At 40.9% G+C, this 19384-nt stretch overlaps 4 protein-coding genes across 4 annotated transcripts; all 4 read left to right on the top strand.

The window, feature by feature from the left end:
• The first annotated feature begins 4644 nt into the window (after positions 1-4644).
• LOC114946720 (uncharacterized) lies at positions 4645-5712 on the top strand. Its single transcript, XM_029323367.2, has one exon. The coding sequence runs from the start codon at positions 4645-4647 to the stop codon at positions 5710-5712; it is 1068 nt and encodes a 355-aa protein (XP_029179200.2).
• A 177-nt stretch (positions 5713-5889) lies between these two features.
• LOC114933640 (uncharacterized) lies at positions 5890-6846 on the top strand. The gene has a single exon (XM_029306246.2). The coding sequence runs from the start codon at positions 5890-5892 to the stop codon at positions 6844-6846; it is 957 nt and encodes a 318-aa protein (XP_029162079.2).
• A 2685-nt stretch (positions 6847-9531) lies between these two features.
• On the top strand, positions 9532-9858 carry LOC146722347 (uncharacterized). Its single transcript, XM_085484919.1, has one exon. It carries the CDS (start codon positions 9532-9534, stop codon positions 9856-9858), a length of 327 nt encoding a protein of 108 aa, XP_085341045.1.
• A 138-nt stretch (positions 9859-9996) lies between these two features.
• LOC146722346 (uncharacterized) lies at positions 9997-11043 on the top strand. Its single transcript, XM_085484918.1, has one exon. It carries the CDS (start codon positions 9997-9999, stop codon positions 11041-11043), a length of 1047 nt encoding a protein of 348 aa, XP_085341044.1.
• Positions 11044-19384: the final 8341 nt, after the last annotated feature.

Here is a 19384-nt window from a genome sequence, read left to right as displayed (position 1 = left end):
ATTTAAGGGTCTGCGTGTCCTACGTTCGCGCAGCCTATGGAGACGTCGCTCGCTACGGTCGATCTGATTCCTCCGTCGGAAAGGAGAGACCATCTAACGGTTAGATAAATTTATATGAATAATATGTTTCGTTGAAGAGAGATTGCTTTATTACTTAAAATAATTAAGTATGACTCACGTTTGCAGCGTGATTTACTTGTTAATGAAAGCGAACGGAGATGAAAGGTTAATCTATGTGAAACTGCCCTTCACCTGTTAATGAATTAACTTTATGTCAGTGATTGTTATAATAAACCTGTATAAAAAAGAAAAAGGATTGGTAATAATGTGGGTGAAGAAAGAAAAGGGTTTGAAAAGAAGTATTGATATCTATCGAGGCTGGGAATAAAGTTTTGTATGTTATCGGCTATAAGTAAAGTATCTCTAAGTGGTAAAGTAAATTTCTATTTTATCATTAGTTGGTAACGTAAAGAATATTAATATTTGTACCTTCAAACATCGAGGGTTAACGTTTTAAACATTGAAATAATGATTATAATAGTTTGCATTAAAAGAAGAGAGAGATAGTGATGCAGGGAGAGGGTAAGGATTTGAATATGAGTATTAATATCGATATTCTGAATATTAATACTCGATATGTCGATAATTATACTTTAGGCTTTGAAATAAATAAATTCTCAATGATTTGTCAAGATCACTGTCAGTCGGTGGGGTAAAGTATTCGCAACTATTTGAAAATGCATGAGGTATCAAAAGCGTGAAAGGGATAGAGAAATAGGTGTTCATCCGGCTAGGCCGGGTTCTCAGGTCCTTGTCTTATTAGGCTAATGCAACGTTCACTTTACTAAACGTGCACCTCTGGGATGGCTTACGAATATACCTTCTGACAGGATATTATTCTAATGTGTATTAAACAGGGTGAGGTGGAGTACACTGGTCAAAATGAGTTTAATTTCAATATGCAAGGATTCTGGGTACGTGTATTAATATGTATATCAAGAATATTAATACTTGTACTTTCAGGCATCAAAGATTAATGTCTTAAACATCGAAGTAATAATTCTTAGTAATTATCAAGACCTCTGTCATTCGATTTGGTAAAGTAATTTGTTTGGATTATAGAGCAGAGAGAGAGAGAGTAAGCAGAGAAGGTTAAAGAAATACACTGTGACCCGTGTGAATTCTGGTCCTTAAAGGCTAATGCATACGTTCACTTTACTAAACGTGCATCTCAGAATCGTAGCAACAAATTTACCTTATGACAGAGTATCGTTCTATAGGTAGTAAATAGGGTTAGGTGGTGTACACTTGTCAAATGAATCGAATATCAATATGCAAAATTACTGTCAGTTGGTGTGGTAAAGTATTCGCAACTATTGGAAAATGCAAGGTAATAAAAGCGTAAAAAAATAGAGAGATAGGTGTTCATCCGGCTAGGCCGGATTCTCTGGTCCTTGTCTTAATAGACTAGTGACGTTTATTTTACTAAACGTGCACCTCAGAGATGACTTGCAAATGTACCTTCTGACAGGATATAGTTTCTAATGTGTACAGAGGAATTAGCGGCATTCAATTCGCTAATATGTGGTAGGATACAGGGTTACACATATATAAGTAAGCAGTAATACAATAAAATACATAAGTATATTTATTATAATAAATTGAGTAAGTGTGCGATATTGGTTAAATAGTATTAAATAGTATTGAGTAAAATATTGAATAAATCGACGATTGTAACGCAGACGTGTGCAGATGCAATACGTGGATCGAAATAATATCGGGAATGCAGAGTAATATATGGCTTATGTCTGTATTCAAAATTTAGAGTTCGGAATGTAATGTAAGATTGAGTTAATATTGAATAATTAAATATAATGATTAAATATAATGAGTGTCCGTCGCGCTTTACTATTTAAGGATATGTGAACTGGCTTAAATACTCACAAGGTTAGACTATGTCTAATGTGCCTTGTTATGGTACACTTCGCTACTGTGTTCTTCCCTCTGAGTCTGAAGATCTGAGGAGCCTCGGTACCTCGGTCCGAAATGGCGGCTATGTCTCACCAAAATGGCGGCTATGTCTCGTTGTCTTCAGGACCCCGTATTAATTGCTGGTTGAGTGCTGGATTGTTGTTGACTGGAATTACTGCGACGAAATCACTGCCGTTCCGTGCCGGGTGCAGGGTTTATATACCGTAAAATGTGGTTCGCTTCTCCCATCGGGTGATGAGGCTAAGCCAATGGTAAGAGAGATATGTCGGGGAAGTACCGGAGACAATCTGTTCCTGGTAGAGATTGCGACGGTTAAGTCCCGGAGAGATGGCTTCTTAGAAGCTATAGCGGCGTTTCTTTGATGACTCATCGCCGGGCGCTCCGACTTTTCTTATCGTATTCTTAGTAGCGATAGCAGTGCTTCTTTGGTGACTCAGCGCTATGCGGCTTGCAACGGGCCTTGCAGGTTGCAACGTGTTTTAGCGTTGCATCATGCATTGCATCATGCTTCTGGAATGTAACGGTTCTCAACCGTCTTTCTAGAATCTTCTAGAATCTTTTAAATGTTTCTTAAGAGTAAAGCCGAGTTCACATAATAATGTTTTATACCTAATTATCTCATCATTATAGTATACTACTTTATAAGCGATATTTAGGTATTATCCCTTAGAATTTGCGATTTGAAATAAAATGCATTGGACAGTTAAAACTTATCAATTTTCATTTACATTGCATAGCTATATGTAAATTGATAGAGAGTTTATGTCAGGAATGAATTTCTAAACTGTCCCTGACTGAGTTTAATACTCAGTTTGCACATCTACATTGCATAGCTATAATACTTTCGATTGTGACAAATGTAATGTTATTACGCATATTGCATATGATTTTTGTCTCCTAATTTATAAATGAGAATTTTAAGGTTAATAATATATTTGCCATAGGTGTGCTTATTGGCTGGTAATGTTAGTCTTCATATTTGTCGTTAGTCGGTAAGGTAGTTTCTTACTTATTCATCTGTAGTTGGTAAGTCAAGTTCCTGTTTTATCATTGGTCGGTAATGTCAATTTTTATAACGTCGTTGGTCGGTAAGGTAGTTTTCTACCTTATCATTAGTGGGCAAGTTTTATCTGTAGTTGATAGAACATGTCTCTGTTTTACCATTGGTTGATCTTATCTTGGGTAGGTAAGTTAGTAGTTCTGTCTTTAACTTCGGTGATCGGTATTGAGGGATTTGTTTGTGTTATATGTTGGTCAGTAAAGCATCGCCTAAAGAATAGTTCTGCATGTTCGTGGCTGTATGAAGTGTGCAAGACGCTCAGGGGTTGGAGCATACGACGGGTATAGTATAATTAGGGGTTATGGACATACAATGTGTACGGTGCCTAGGGGCTCGCAAGTATAAATGGTGTAGCGTATACAGGGGCATTAGTAGCATGCAATGCGTACGGTGTTTCAGGGGTTAGAACATACATTCGTTGTCTGATTTAGGCGCGCTTATTCTCTAACTTTTATGTTTCCTAACGAATGATCTGGAGCAAAGCACCCTTGTTAATTATGCTTTTTATGACAGAAATGTTATTTAAAAGTGGGTTGCTACTCCCGTTGTCATTTGTGAGAAGACATGTTTTAACTTATAAGTAATTATATGTGAGATTAAATTGTTTATACCGGTCTTTCATGTAGGTTAGAGATTGTCATAATTAATATGTTAAAGGAATTTGATGCATCCTCTGAATGATTACTCAAATAAGGAGGGTTGATATGCGGCGGACCTCACTATCAATTCCTTATTTTGACAAATGCTGAGAATGTTAATTCTAACTGTGATGAGCGGTGGTCCGCTCCAAACACAGTTTGAATTATTCTGAATTCAAACGCCGTATGACAAATTTAAACGCTATCGTATTTTATCACGGGAGTGGAAGTTTTGAAGAATACTGAACACTAGTTTTCACACATGAATACACTGATTTATTCGTATAGTAGTACAAAATTCTAGACTAAAACTTAGAATTAGAATTTAGATTTAGACTTAGAATTTAGAGTTAGAATATTATACTTAGAGTTAGAATTTTAGAATTAGAGTTAGGATTTAGAATTTGGACTTAGAATTTAGAAGTGCGACTATACTGTTCGGTGTCGCGCAGAGAACTGCCGAAATTCGGGACTGCTCTGAGGTCCTTCGTTTCGGCGGCTCGGGCCTGCGGCGGCCTGGAGAGGAGGAACTCTCCGGAGTAGGGGCTCTTGCTGTGGTGGGAGATCCTTAGGCGCTACGAAGCGCCACGCTTAGTTTCTAGGCGGAGTTAAGCGTCATGGCCGGCTTTGGCGCGCTTTTCAAATAATGTTTGATAGTTTTAGGATTTATTCCTTATAGAATGAAAAAATTTACATACCCGGACATAGTAATAAAGCCGGACGTGACATCAGCCGAAAGTCACTGATCATCTCGTATTACAAGACGAATCTTTAAAAGTCCTTGGACTCTCGTGGCTTCCTTCCGAAGATTCATTTCGTCTCGTCGTAAATTCAATAAACCCGATTGAGCCCACCAAACGATCAATTCTTTCATTCGTCGCGAAACTGTACGACCCGCTCGGTTGGGCCGCCCCGGTCGTAATTAAAGCTAAAATATTTTTACAAGAATTGTGGATGTTACATTGCGATTGGGACTCGCCCATACCCGACGAATTGAAACTTCGGTGGAGCAATTTCGTATCGGATTTTAGTGAATTGACAAAAATCAAAATTCCGAGATGGACCGGTCAAACTCCAGATAATTTAACACTCGAAATTCACGGGTTTGCAGACGCGTCAACTCGGGCTTATGCCGCTGTAGTTTATTTGCGCGTCTTTCATTCGTTTTCCGACTATACGATCAGTTTGATCGCGGCTAAGACAAAGGTCGCCCTGATAAAAACTGTTAGTATTCCGAGACTTGAATTAAATGCCGTCGTACTTTTAAGTCGACTTGTTAAATGGACAACAAATTTGCTTAATTTACGTCAAATTCAGATACATTGTTGGACGGATTCCACGATTGCGTTGGCGTGGATACGCCAGCATCCATCTAAGTGGATTACTTATGTAGCCAACCGTGTATCTGAAGTACAAAATAATCTACCGTCGGCTCGATGGAATCACGTATCGTCACAAGAAAATCCTGCAGATTGTACGTCACGCGGTCTTTCCGCGTCCGAATTGCTTTTGCATCCACTATGGTGGACTGGACCACCCTGGCTCCAGAAGCATTCTACGTCATGGCCGATTCATGACGCCTCAGTTCCGCTATCTTCCGATGCAATTCACAAGATTGCAATTGAAACTCGACAATCTGCTGTCCTTCACGTAGAAAGTGTAGAAGAATGGGATTTAGTTTATAAATTCTCGAACTGGACGAAGCTCGTCCGCGTGACAGCTTACGTTCTTCGATTTGTTTATTTGCTCAAGAAAACAAGAAAATTTTCTTGCGCCTCTCCGGCACTTAATGCTGACGAGCTTAATGATGCCGAGACGTTTTGGTTGAATTATGTTCAGAAGAGATCATTCGACTCTGAAATTGATTCTTTAAGAAAAGATAAAAGTATCTCAAAAAAGAGCTCCTTGAGAACTTTTAGTCCTTTCCTCGGGGAAGATGCATTGCTCCGTCTCGGCGGGCGGTTGAAGAATGCCGCTCTCGCCTATGATGAGCAACACCCCATCATTGTTCCACAGGGTTGAATAGCATTTCTGCTTATAGCTCATACACATAAAATTACTCTACATGGAGGAGTCCAATTAATGCTCCGCACTCTTCGCCAAAGATATTGGCTTTTAGGAAGTCGAAACGCTGTAAAACGCCGTATCCGTCAGTGTATTGTTTGCACTCGTTATTCCGTTAAGCAATCAAATCAACTCATGAGTGATCTGCCTTCGCCTCGGGTTAATCAGTCTCCACCGTTCACTTACACGGGAGTTGATTACGCCGGTCCCTTCCTCATCACACCGTTCGTAGGAAGAGGACAGAAGGCGAGAAAAAATTGGGTAGCCTTGTTCATCTGTCTAGTAACCAAGGCTATTCATTTGGAGCTGGTTGAAGATTGTTCAAGTGCTGGATTTCTTTCCGCCTTTCGTAGGTTTGTTAGTCGCCGAGGTTTACCGAAAAGCCTTTATAGCGACAACGGTACGAATTTTCAGGGAGCGGACAAGGAAATGAAGAGCACATTCGAAGCTCTGATGAAAGACCCGGCATTACACGACTGTCTTGCAAATGATCGCATTGAGTGGAAGTTTATTCCTTCTGCTGCTCCGCATTTTGGTGGATTGTGGGAAGCGGGCGTGAAAAGTTTTAAATCGCGCCTCAAGAGAGTAGCCGGGTCGCGTACCCTGTCACAGGCTGAATTCGCGACCCTCCTCTGTCAAATAGAGGCGTGTTTAAACTCACGACCTATCGCGGCGCTCAGCGACGACCCGAGCCATTTGTCCGCGCTCACACCGGGTCACTTCTTGATCGGCCGGCCGATCATCGCGGTACCGGAGGAATCAGTACTCGCGATAAACGCTAATCGACTGCAGAGATGGCAACTAATCCAAGCGATGACCGAGCAACTTTGGCGGACATGGTCGCAAGATTATTTGCACTCTCTGCAACAGCGTCAAAAATGGACGGAAAAAACTTCATGTTTTTGCGTAGGCAAGTTAGTATTGTTAAAGAACCCTTTGCTCCCTCCGAGTAAATGGGAACTCGGACGAGTAACTCAGATCCATCCTGGATCTGACGGACTCGTGCGCGTCGTTACTGTGCGAACCGCGCGTTCCGTTTTAAAGAGACCTATCACGTTACTGTGTAGACTACCGATTAACAGTGATAGATAATCGAACTTTGGTTAACAAACTAACTTTGCGTCGTAAATTTAATTTAAATTTAAGAATTAATATTAAGTCTAATAAATGTATTATATTAAGGAATTATTATTTGTATCCTTCAGATTATCAAACAAGATATGGTAACCTTGTTATTCAATCCTCCGTGGATTATATCGTTGTACTGGTTTGCGCTCGAGGACTCGAGATCGTCAAACAGTATTTACTCACAAAAAGAACTTTCTAGTCTATTGTTAAGAAAGTCTTTAGAATAATAGCATCAGATTTCTGTTTTCAATTTATAATAGTGTTTTTTCGCGCTCTCATCGTTAATTTCTATTATTCGGTTGTCGAGACCTTTTGTATCACCTTTGTAATCCGCGTCTCAAAGTCAAAATTGACAATTACTTTCGCATCCGTTCGCATGCGAGGCGGGCGGTATGTTCAAAATATTAAGAAAAATATAAGCGAAAAATAAGGTCATTTCGAGACATATCGTTCTGCTTAACAGTTCTTAAATTATTTTCGACATCACGCGCTCGAGGAAGAAAAACACGTGTTTTCTTCCAATGTTTTCGATACTCGGCCCGAGCGCCAGCGAATCGGAGTCGAGCACGTACGTGCCACGCGCTTTGTTTGTGATCTATCCAAAAACCTTGTTACCGAATTCAAAAGGTGAGAGTCAGTCTGTCCAGAGAATTAGCGGAGCAAGGTGCTCCCTTATCCGCTTTCGAAAAGAATCCCGCGTTGGACTCTTTATTTTAATTGAACGAGAGCGTCGCGCGTGATATAAATCGCGAGTAGATTTGTTAATTTATTACTCCGATCGGGTTTAATAAACTATTTAATAAATAGCTTGTGAAAAGAAAGAATCGTTTCTCTCGCTCATTATCCAACTGTTCCGTATCCACGAATCCGCAAAATTAAATAAATAACTTTGTATGTGGAGAAAACGTACCGAAGGTTCTCGCACAATATTGATTTGTCTCAAGTGCCAAACAACAAACAATTAGTGTATAAAATATTTCATTATATTTCATTATACTTACAAGTACATGTTATACTTGTGTATGAATTGATGGATACTTGTTCTTTCAAACAAATGGGCGTGTGGTAAAATATCATCCTAGATTAGTGTCAAGAACTACATCTTCCGATGCGAATTACGAATCTGCCTGGCAATTGTTAACCAATGAATATGACGATAAGCAAGCGTTAATCTATGCTCATTTACACGCGTTTATTAGCCTTCCGGTAATGAAAAGCGAGATTGTAAGCGATTTGCGAAAATTGCGCGACACAGTGTCTGCATCGTTAGCCGCATAAAAAAATCTCGATCGTCCCGTAGAACAATAGGACGACATTCTTGTTTATACAATAACGCAAAAGTTTAGCGCGAGAACACGTACCGAATGGAATTTAAGGCGAATCAAACGAAATGAGCCTTCTTCTTATCAGGAGCTTAATGAGTTTTTAACTCTCCGTATACGCGGATTGTCGGACTTTGCCGATTCAAGCAAGGACTCCGGTTTTTCGCAAAATGATAAACCGCGTTTAACAGTAAACAACGTGACTGCCTTTAAATGTATTTGTTGCTCCGGTGAGCATCACGTTTCGAAATGCGAAGACTACGCGAAGAAATCAGCTTCACAGCGCTTTGCTCTCGCGCGCCAGCATAAACTTTGCTTTAACTGCTTAAAGTCCGGACATTTCCCGTCGAAATGCCCGAGCAAATATCGGTGCAGACAATGTCGCTCGCATCACACATTGCTGCATTCAGCGGCAATTCAAAATGCCTCTGATAACTTGGCCAGTTCCGAGGCTACTACCTCCGAATCTGCGTCACAAGCCGCATCTAATGCGACTCCTAATCAAACGGTCAATACGATTGCGGCCGTCCAGATAGTACCCCCCCTCGCTTCAGGAACATCCAAATGTCCTTTTGGCGACAGCATGGGTCGACCTCCACACGGGGGAGGGTCGCTGCTTAAAGGTTCGTGCGTTGTTAGATCAAGGATCCACCTTTAGCTTTATATCAGAATCGCTCTCACAGGCGTTGCGCATTAAACGGCAACGAGCCGATTTACAAATTAAATGCTTCGGCGAAAAATACACGGGTACTGCGAAATCGCGCGTAAAACTACAGTTAACCCCGTGTGCTCAAGCCGATCCGAGCTTTCCTCTGACGGCTTACATTTTTCAACGCATTACTTCATACGCTGCCTCGCGGATTCAGCCCTTCGATGCGTGGCCTCATTTACAGGGTCTATCTTTTGCTGATCCTGATTCTTCAAGTCAACATCAAATTCATTTGTTGATCGGTGCTGACCTTTACGGCTCGCTTCTGAAGAGCGATGTCCGTCAGGGTCCTCTTGGAACTCCGACAGCGCAATTGACCGCTCTCGGTTGGATCCTTTCCGGCCCCACAAATAATAGGCCGACTACAACTGCTCAAGCATCTGTATTAAACTGCGTGTTGGAACAAAGCACGCACTCTCTTCTCCAGAAGTTCTGGAAAGATGAGGAGATCTCGCGGCCTGCCCCCTCACGGAGGAGGAGGAGAGGTGCGAGGCTCATTTCATCGCCAACCACTATCGTACCCCTCAGGGACGCTATGCGGTTCGATTGCCCTTCAGGCATGATTTCCCGATAAAAATCGGTGATTCTTTGCACATTGCAACCTCGCTTTATAATAAAATGGAAGACAAGCTACGGCTTCGTCCTGAACTTTACGCGCAGTACAACGAGTTCTTACGAGAGTATAATTCGCTCGGTCATATGAGGAAGGTGGAATTGTCTGACCGCTCCGAGTTCGAGCCGGTATATATTCCTCATCATCCCGTTTTGCGCGACTCGAGTTGCACTACGAAATTGCGCGTTGTCTTCAACGCTTCGTGCAAAACGAGCAATAAGACTTCGCTTAACGATCACTTACTGATCGGTCAGAGACTGCAGCAAGACCTCTACGCTATATTATTGCGCTGGCGTCAATGGCAATTTGTTTACACGGCGGACATTGCTTAAATGTTCCGCCAAATTCTCGTGCATCCGTCTGACGCGGATTTTCAAAGAAACTTATGGCGATCGTCGGCCGATGGGCCGATTGAACACTATCGCCTTCTCACTGTAACGTACGGGCTCGCCCCCGCTCCATACCTCGCAATGAGGGTACTGAAACAGCTTTCTCTAGATGAAGGCGACAACTATCCCGCGGCTGTTCCAATTCTCAGCGAGTCCCTCTACGTGGACGATGCACTCTTTGGAGCGGACGATACGACTTCATTGATAGAAGCTCGTGTCCAACTAGTTGAGATCCTGCGAAAGGGAGGTTTTCAACTACGAAAGTGGGCTTCTAATGCCTCCTCTCTTCTTCAAGGACTTTCGGCTCATCAGCCGGAAGTCACCGATCATTTACTCGTAAAAGAAGATAATCTCAAGGTTCTCGGGCTTTCATGGCTTGCTAAAGAGGACGCGTTCAAATTCGTGATAACTCCGTTGAGATCGGTTACGCACACGAAACGTTCCGTTCTCTCGTTCACGGCAAAATTATACGACCCACTAGGATGGGCTGCTCCGGTTGTTGTAACCGCGAAAATCTTGCTACAAGAATTATGGCTTCTCAAATGTGATTGGGACTCCCCTCTTCCAGAGAAGTTGCGCGATCGTTGGGAGAGCTACACCAACGATTTAGAATCATTGAACCGCGTCCGAATACCGCGTTGGACCGGTCGACATTCCAATAACCTCGCGTTCGAAATCCACGGGTTTGCCGACGCTTCAAACCGCGCTTACGCGGCGGTCGTTTATATTCGAGTGCTTCCTTCGCCAACGAAGTTTCAAATCACTCTGCTCGCTGCTAAAACAAAGGTCGCGCCGATCAAAACCGTAAGCATCCCGCGCTTGGAACTGAACGCTATCGTCCTCCTCAGCCGGCTAATCAAGTGGACCTTGACATCGTTGAAATTACCTCCGATTCCAATATACGGATGGACGGATTCGACCATCGCTCTCGCGTGGCTCCGTCAACATCCATCAAAATGGAGCACCTACGTGGCTAACCGCGTATCCGAGGTGCATACCGGTCTGGATTCCGTTTGTTGGAATCACGTTCCGTCTCGCGATAATCCGGCGGACTGTGCCTCGCGCGGCTTGACCGCCTCCGAGCTCGTGACTCACCCGCTATGGTGGAACGGTCCACGATGGCTTTAGAAACCATCAACTGCGTGGCCGATTCTGAATGTCTCAGCTCCGCTCGACTCTGTCACCGATCAGCAGGTGTCGGTGGAAAGAAGACGGCCTGTGACGCTCCATGTTCAAGAGGCCGAGGATTGGGAACTCCCATATAGGTTCTCCACTTGGACCAAACTTGTCCGCGTGACTGCCTATATGAATCGCTTTATTCATCGTGTAAAAGAAAAGAGCGCGTCTCGCTCCCAACAATCCCCCCTTCTAAACGCCGATGAGTTTAGGAGGGCGGAACTCTTCTGGTTGCGCTATCTGCAACAGAGATTCTTCGAACGGGAAACGCGCTCACTAAAGAATAACGGCACCATACCGCATTCGAGCTCGTTGAGCAGATTGAGTCCTTTTCTAGGAGAGGACTCTTTACTCCGTCTTGGCGGGCGGTTGACGAATTCCGCGCTCAGCTATGACGAGCAACATCCTATAATAATTCCGAAACATCACTTATCCGATCTCTTAATTGATCGCGCTCATAAATCCACGCTCCACGGGGGGACACAGCTAGTACTCCGTGTGCTGCGTCAGCGATACTGGATCATTGGAGGCCGCAGCTCAGTAAAGGCGCACATTCGAAAATGTGTAGTCTGCACTCGTCAAGCGGCTAAATTGTCTTCTCAGTTCATGGGCGACCTTCCAGCCGCTCGTGTCACCCCTTCGGCGCCTTTTACTCATTGTGGGGTTGATTACGCCGGCCCACTCCACGTAATTTCATTCGTCGGCAAAGGGCAAAAGGCCAGAAAGGTATATATCGCTCTGTTTGTTTGTCTTGCTACAAGGGCGATTCACCTCGAATTAGTGGAAGATTACTCCACGCCCGGCTTTCTTGCAGCCTATCAGAGGTTCGCTAGCCGAAGAGGTCTGCCGCGTCACATGTATAGCGACAACGGCACAAATTTTCATGGAGCCAACCACGAACTCCATCGACACTTTCAATCCTTATCGAAGGATGCTGAATTGCGAAACGCGCTCGCAGGCGACGGAGTGAACTGGCATTTCATTCCCTCCGCCGCTCCACATTTCGGCGGCCTTTGGGAGGCCGGAGTCAAGAGCCTTAAAACGCATCTGAGGCGCGCTGTTGGTTCCCACACACTTTCGAGGGCTGAACTCGCGACGCTTCTATGTAAAATAGAAGCGTGCCTTAACTCGCGACCAATCGCTCCGCTTAGTGACGACCCGGGTGACTTGTCGGCGCTCACCCCGGGTCACTTTCTGATTGGACGGCCCCTCGTAGCCGTTCCGGAGGAATCAGTACTCGCGATCGACCCGCGTAGGCTCTCGCGATGGCAACTAGTCCGTGCCATGCAGGAAACCGTGTGGCGTGCCTGGTCACAGGATTATTTACATTCGCTTCAACAGCGAAACAAGTGGTGCAAGCAGTCTCTTAACTTCGCAATAGGCGAATTAGTATTAGTTAAAAGTCCCGTGCTCCCTCCGAGCAAATGGGAGCTTGCCCGAGTACAGCAGATCCATCCCGGATCTGATGGACTCGTTCGAGTTGTGACCATACGCACCGCACGGTCCACATTAAAACGACCTATTGCGCAATTATGCCGACTGCCAATACGTCATAACTCTAACGCGTCCGCAACGGATAAAGCCGCTAACTTGTAAGAGTTATGTAATCTTCGAGACGACTTTCTCAGCGCGAGTCGTCTTCACCTGTATGTTTTGTAATCATCTTCCTCGACGATTCGTTCCCGCTTTGTTTAAATTTATTTCGCATTCGTTCGCATACGAGGCGGGCGGTATGTTGAAGATTCGTTCTTCGGATCGAATCCTCGAGGACGATCGAATTTTCTAGAATGTTTTTTGTTAAATTCCTTAGTGTTTACGCCAAGGAAACACGTGAAACCAACGTGTACACTTGGCGTGTGTACATCGCCTGATTTTCCGATGGTCCAATCGAGGACCCCGATCGGCTGCCGCCCTACGCGAGCTCCGAAATTCGCGCAGCCCTCGAGTCAGTCCTCGAGAAAGCGAGCGCCGAGAAACATAAGTCTCCGTACGCGACGAACTTGTAAAAGTGAATAAACTAATTTAAACCGTTTCAAAACGCGTACAATCATTTGATCACGTTAACCCGGCATCCTACAACGTTAAATCTTATACAGTTATAATTACCATATTTTCTCAATAAGTAAAACATTATGATACTTTGTAATGTGTGTAACATTATATAAGAAAAAATATATTTTACTTTAATGTTAAAGGTTCTGGGCACGTACACAGTTCCCTGGCGTTATTGGAGCAATAGACGGAACCCATATAGCAATTGTTCCACCAAAAGCAGAAAGACAACATCTCTATATTAATAGAAAATTATATCATTCATTAAATGTTCTTATTGTAAGTAACTTTATCTATAATATACAAAACTCACACACAATATATATATAAATGTAAGTCTCGAAATCAGAGACTTAAGAGTTACGGAGTATCCGGAGGTTAGGTTGAAAATCAACTCAGACACGTGTTGATGCAATTAGACAACTGTAATTAAACATTCATACAAACAAATTAGGAATACAATCAAGCCAATCCATAATATCCTCTACGCACCTGAATTAACACAAATGTCGATTACGCTCTTTTAACTCCAATTCTACTGTAATCGTATGCCTTCCTCTATGACTCGTCTCACGACAGGTATCCTCGCGCGGGGCATTCAGCTCCGAGATTACAACACCGCTCCTCAGCGGTGCTGATCGTAACAACACAAGTTTGGCGGGAGCGTTCAACTTACATCCCCCCTTTTTCAGTCAGAACGCCAGGAACCCTCGGATCATACGGTACTAACTTACTCGCGTGAAATAGATTAGACTCATTTTTCTTGAACCCACTATCAATTACATATATCACATTCGATAACTTTTCTTTTATTCTATACGGACCCGTTCTAACCATATCTAATTTGTTCCTACTCAGTTTATTGCTATTCTGCACATAAACCAGATCTCCTACTTTGTATTCGATATTCCTCACGTTTTTATCATAATAATTTTTATTTTGTTCATGTATCTTCTTCGAATTTTCATATGCTATCAGTCTATTTTCTTCTAAGTTCTTCTTATTATTTATCTCCAGTTCTTCCGGTAAGATTGAGTTATCCATTCCTGTTAATAAATACTTCGGGGTGAATCCTGTTGAACTGTGTATTGTGTTGTTATATTCTTCAATACATTCCCCTGCTATGACTGGCCATGAGTGTTTCTTGTCATTATATATCTTACACCTTATCCTGTTAACCAATGTTTGATTGGTTCTCTCGTTCATCCCATTAGAGAAAGCACAGTCAACTGCGGTGAAAATTAATCGTATGTCTTTGGTGTTTGTATATTGTTTAAAATCTTTCGCATTAATGCCTGCATACTGGTCTGTTAACAAAATCTTTATTTTTCCATTGTTTTCCACTTTCTCCACTAATTTCACAAAGTCTTTTGCAACTTGTGTCTTGGAGGTAGCTATAAATGCAAACCTTGTGAAGTGATCGATGATCAGATGTAAATATTTCTTCGTGCTTCTATTACCTCCAAATCCACCTATCGTGTCTAGTGACACAATTTCCATGGGTTCTTTAGCCGGCCCCAATTGTGATAAGGGAGCTTTGAATCTGCCTATTCTAGTTTTGTTTTTAATACAGGTCTCACAGGAACGGCAGACCATCTTAATGTGTTTGTACATATTTTTAAAATAAAATTTATGTCCTATCATCAATGTTAATTGTTTTGTTCCTATGTGGCCTAGTTTTTCGTGGACTTTTGATATTAATGTGGCTCCAAATTCTTCGGTTAACCAAATTTTCTTCCTTTTATTCAGTGTTCTGTAAATTACTTCATTTTCCGTCTCATAGTTGCAATCTAATTTTAATGATCTCTGATTTTCAATTATTTCTTCCAATTTCAGAAAATTTGCTGTTTTTATTATTGATTCTGAATTTTCTGTATCACTCGGTTCTAGTACCGGGTTTCGTGACAAACAATCTGCTTCTATGTTGTCCTTACCCGGATTATATACTATTTCAAATTCAAACTGGGAGATGTAATTCAAAATTTGTAGTAATTCTTGATCATTGCATTTTTTTATATTAAAGTTCTCTAACGGCTTATGGTCCGTAAATATTATAAATTTTTGGCCAATCAAATAATACTGCCAGTACAAAATTGCTTCTTTTATAGCCACGCATTCAATATAAATTGCCCTTTTTAGTTTTTGTGTTTTTGTTAATTTGCGTGAAAAGTAAAATACTGGTTTCAATGATTTATCCTCTTGGGGTTGCTTCAATACCGCTCCCACTCCATCTAAGCTTGCGTCCGTGTAGATATATATGGGTGCTGACGAATCGAAAATTGCCAAAATTGGGGTCGTCCATAAGTATTCTTTTATTCCTTTAAAGTTCTCTTGACATTTCTCAGACCAGTTAAATTCTATGTTCTTTCTCAACAGGTTGTAAAAAGGTTCTAATAGCGTTGAGTGTCTTGGAATATATTCAATATAAAAATTTATCTTACCTTGAAATTGCCTTATTTGCTTCCTTGACTGGGGGGCAGGAAAATTTTTGATTGATATTAGATTGTCATTCACAGGCTTTATACAATTATTACCTATTACATGGCCCAAGTAAGTTGTCTCTTTTTGTGCAAATTTACATTTTGGTAAATTTAATTTAAAGTTTTGTTCTTGTAATGCTTTCACCGTTAATTCAATATGTTTTACGTGATCCTCATAATTCTCAGAATATATTAAAATATCATCGATATAGTTTACGACAAACGCATCCAATCCATTCTTTCTTATCACACTAGATAATGTTCTTTGAAATATGGCCGGTGAGGATTTCAATCCGAATGGCAGACACAACCATTGCCAGTGACCATGATGTGTCACAAACGCTGTCTTGTATCTGTCCTTGTTACGCAATGGAATCGACCAAAACGCTGAGTTCACGTCCAATTTTGAAAAATATTTACAGTTTCTTGCGCGTAGCGTTAAATCGTCAATCCTAGGAAACGGTTGACTTTCCGGCACTACTATCTTGTTCAGTTCCCTATAATCCATACATAGGCGTGACTTTCTTCCTTCTTCCTTCTTCCAAGCTAATGTGACTGGGGCGGCGTACGGACTACATGATTCTTCTATCAGCCCCGCTTTCAGTAACTCCCTAACTTGAATTTCTATCTCAATCATATCCTGGATTGAGCATTTGTATGGTTTCTTTGCTATATATTTATTTTCGATCAGTTTTATTGTTGCTGTATAATCTATAACTATACCGACGTCGAATTTTCCTTCCGCAAAGATTTCCTTATATTCCTCTAGTATATCTTGAATCTTCTTTCTTGAGTGGTTATTAGGGTCCCTCGTCGAGTTCATATTAACTTTAAGTGTTTCTTCCATCTTCTTGTTATTTTGTGATATTTTTAAATTTTCATCTTGGCACAGTTTAAATTCTGTTATACAATCCAGCCCTAATAACAGATCCTCTGTAAATGATTTGCTTTTGATTATAAAAAATGAAAATTTCTTTTCTATATTCCATATTTTCATCGGAATAGTAATAATCCCTTCCGACTTCGAGGCTCCTGCAATTGTTTTTATATTCTCACTCCCACTTATTATCTTTTTGTCCACTTTAAGTTTTTTCCAGAATTCGTAATTCATTAGAGAGACATTCGCTCCGGAGTCATAAATGCCAATTGCCGGTCTGTCGTCAATTAGTATTCTCAGTTTAATAAGTGGGGAGACTATACGTTTTTTTGCTTCTTCAGTTTGAGAAACGGCTTCTTGAATTTCCGTATTATTTGCCACCTTAATTTTTTCATTTTTATTCAACCTTAATGCTTGATCTTTTGATCGGCAAAACTTCTCTGGATGAAATCTGTTTGGGTAGCCCAACTTTTCACAGTGCTGACATGGTTCATATTTTGTTTGTCTTTTTCTCTTCTCATCATCCTCGTTTTGTTTTGGTTTTTGATTGATATTTAACCTATTGTTTATATTGCCCATCAATCTTAATTTAGACATTAAAGCTTCCATATTTATCACATTCTTTTCATCTAACTTATCTTGAATGAATTTGGGTAAGCCAACAATTATAAAATTTATCTGTGAGTTTATAGGAAGTTCTGAATCCGCCTCCATCAGTAAACTTCTCTTTTTCATTGCAAATTCCAATAATGATCCGTTTAAAAATTTGAAATTGTATGCATATGTAATATCCGTCCAGGACCTTCCTCCAAATGTGTCCACAAAGAATTATTCCAGTGTTCCCAGGGGTGTGATAAGGAATTTGTCCTCAAGAGATTCATAAACCAATCCAAGGCAGGGCCCTCCAGGAATAATCTCATAGCTTCGGCGTATTTTTTTTCTGGTATTTCCAGTCGTTGACATTCCTGTACAAACAATTTTAACCAAGATTTGGCATTCATCTTTTCCCCGTTGAATTTTTCAATCACCATATTTTTAGTAATTGTACTCATGGCTTTTTCTTTTGAAATCCCTATCGGAACGACAGGCTGTGTGACATCTCAGGTTATATTTGTGTCCTCTTCTAAGTACTTATCATTAAACATAATGTTACCTTCTTCATCTAAGTAGATTGCTTGCAGCTCAGCACTGAGCGTAATTACAACATTACGATATTATTTCGAATAGTTAAACTTTTAATCACTCTCTGCACCACCGGTGTTTGAAAAAGTTTAGCATGGTGTACGCTGGTTTGTTCGGAGGGGGCAAACAAAAATTTTTTTGGTTGATCTATCAATTGGATCGTCTTCACTTTAACTACCGTCGTCCGAGCATCTGCCGCCTCCGAGGCGAAGTGAAATCTTGCTTGGATCCCTGCCATACTTGTATCGAGATTTTGTGTTAATTTGTAAGTCTCGAAATCAGAGACTTAAGAGTTACGGAGTATCCGGAGGTTAGGTTGAAAATCAACTCAGACACGTGTTGATGCAATTAGACAACTGTAATTAAACATTCATACAAACAAATTAGGAATACAATCAAGCCAATCCATAATATCCTCTACGCACCTGAATTAACACAAATGTCGATTACGCTCTTTTAACTCCAATTCTACTGTAATCGTATGCCTTCCTCTATGACTCGTCTCACGACAGGTATCCTCGCGCGGGGCATTCAGCTCCGAGATTACAACACCGCTCCTCAGCGGTGCTGATCGTAACAACACAAGTTTGGCGGGAGCGTTCAACTTACATAAAATATATGTATGTAATAAATTTATAGATATCGGATTATGAAAGTAAAATTTTGACCGTAAATGCTGCACATGGTGGAAGAACACATGATGCCAGAGTGTGGAGGGCATCTCTTCTATCGAATCATTTGCAGGAAATGTATACTGAAAGACGAAGAGATGCTTGGCTTTTAGGTAATAATATTTAGTTGATAGAGTGTTTTATTTTATTTCAGTCTTGGCAATAATATTTTTCAATGTATAATAAACTTTATATGTCTTTTCTTTTATAGGTGATAGTGCTTATCCACTGCTGCCATATTTGATGACACCTAAGCTGAATGTACCTGAAGGTACACCAGTAGCAAGATACACACAGCATCATGTTCGAGCTCGATCTTGTGTGGAACGATGCATAGGAGTACTAAAGGGAAGGTGGCGATGCCTAAGAAAAGAGAGAGCTCTACATTATGAACCAGAAGTTGCAGATATAATTGATATTAAAATCTGAAAGTAGAAATATTAAACATTGTGGCCATTTATGTCAGTAACAATAAATGTCCAACTTCTAAAATGTTTCAGGAGAACGTTTCATTTGTAACGTTATTACAACGTACAGGTAATGTAACAATAGAATTTTGTATAACTATACTTGTACAATGCAATAACGTTACAAATAAAACGTTCTCCTGAAATATTTTAGAGGAGGGACATTTGCTGATGCCGAAATGTTAGCGTGACATTTCGTCAACATAATAGCCAAAATGTTTAGTGCAATGCATGTAAAATGTATTAAATATATATATATATATATATATATATATATATATATATCATATTATTATCTCATAACGTATATAAAATATGTTTATTGCAAACTAATATATATATATATATATATAATTTTTTTTCACATACATAAACACGCGCGCGCGCGCACATACACACACACACAATTAATCCAATGATCGTCGACTAAAAATACCTTAAGTACAGATTTGCAATTAACATTACATTTGATGTATATATGTTATGAGATGTTTACCATATATAAATATTGCATAAATATTTTCATTTTTAGCTCGAATAGTTAATGCTGCCTGCGTTTTACAT

Source organism: Nylanderia fulva, unplaced genomic scaffold (assembly GCF_048542155.1).
Source record: "Nylanderia fulva isolate GAGA-0341 unplaced genomic scaffold, ASM4854215v1 Scaffold328, whole genome shotgun sequence".
Lineage (NCBI taxonomy): Eukaryota > Metazoa > Arthropoda > Insecta > Hymenoptera > Formicidae > Nylanderia > Nylanderia fulva.
The sequence above is the reverse complement of the archived record's forward strand: the minus strand, read 5'-3'. Positions and strand labels throughout refer to the sequence as shown.

Bases quoted from the DNA above. Each gene is read 5' to 3' on its own strand.
- LOC114946720 (XM_029323367.2), top strand. From the start codon at position 4,645: ATGTTACATTGCGATTGGGACTCGCCCATACCCGACGAATTGAAACTT.
- LOC114933640 (XM_029306246.2), top strand. From the start codon at position 5,890: ATGAGTGATCTGCCTTCGCCTCGGGTTAATCAGTCTCCACCGTTCACT.
- LOC146722347 (XM_085484919.1), top strand. From the start codon at position 9,532: ATGGAAGACAAGCTACGGCTTCGTCCTGAACTTTACGCGCAGTACAAC.
- LOC146722346 (XM_085484918.1), top strand. From the start codon at position 9,997: ATGAGGGTACTGAAACAGCTTTCTCTAGATGAAGGCGACAACTATCCC.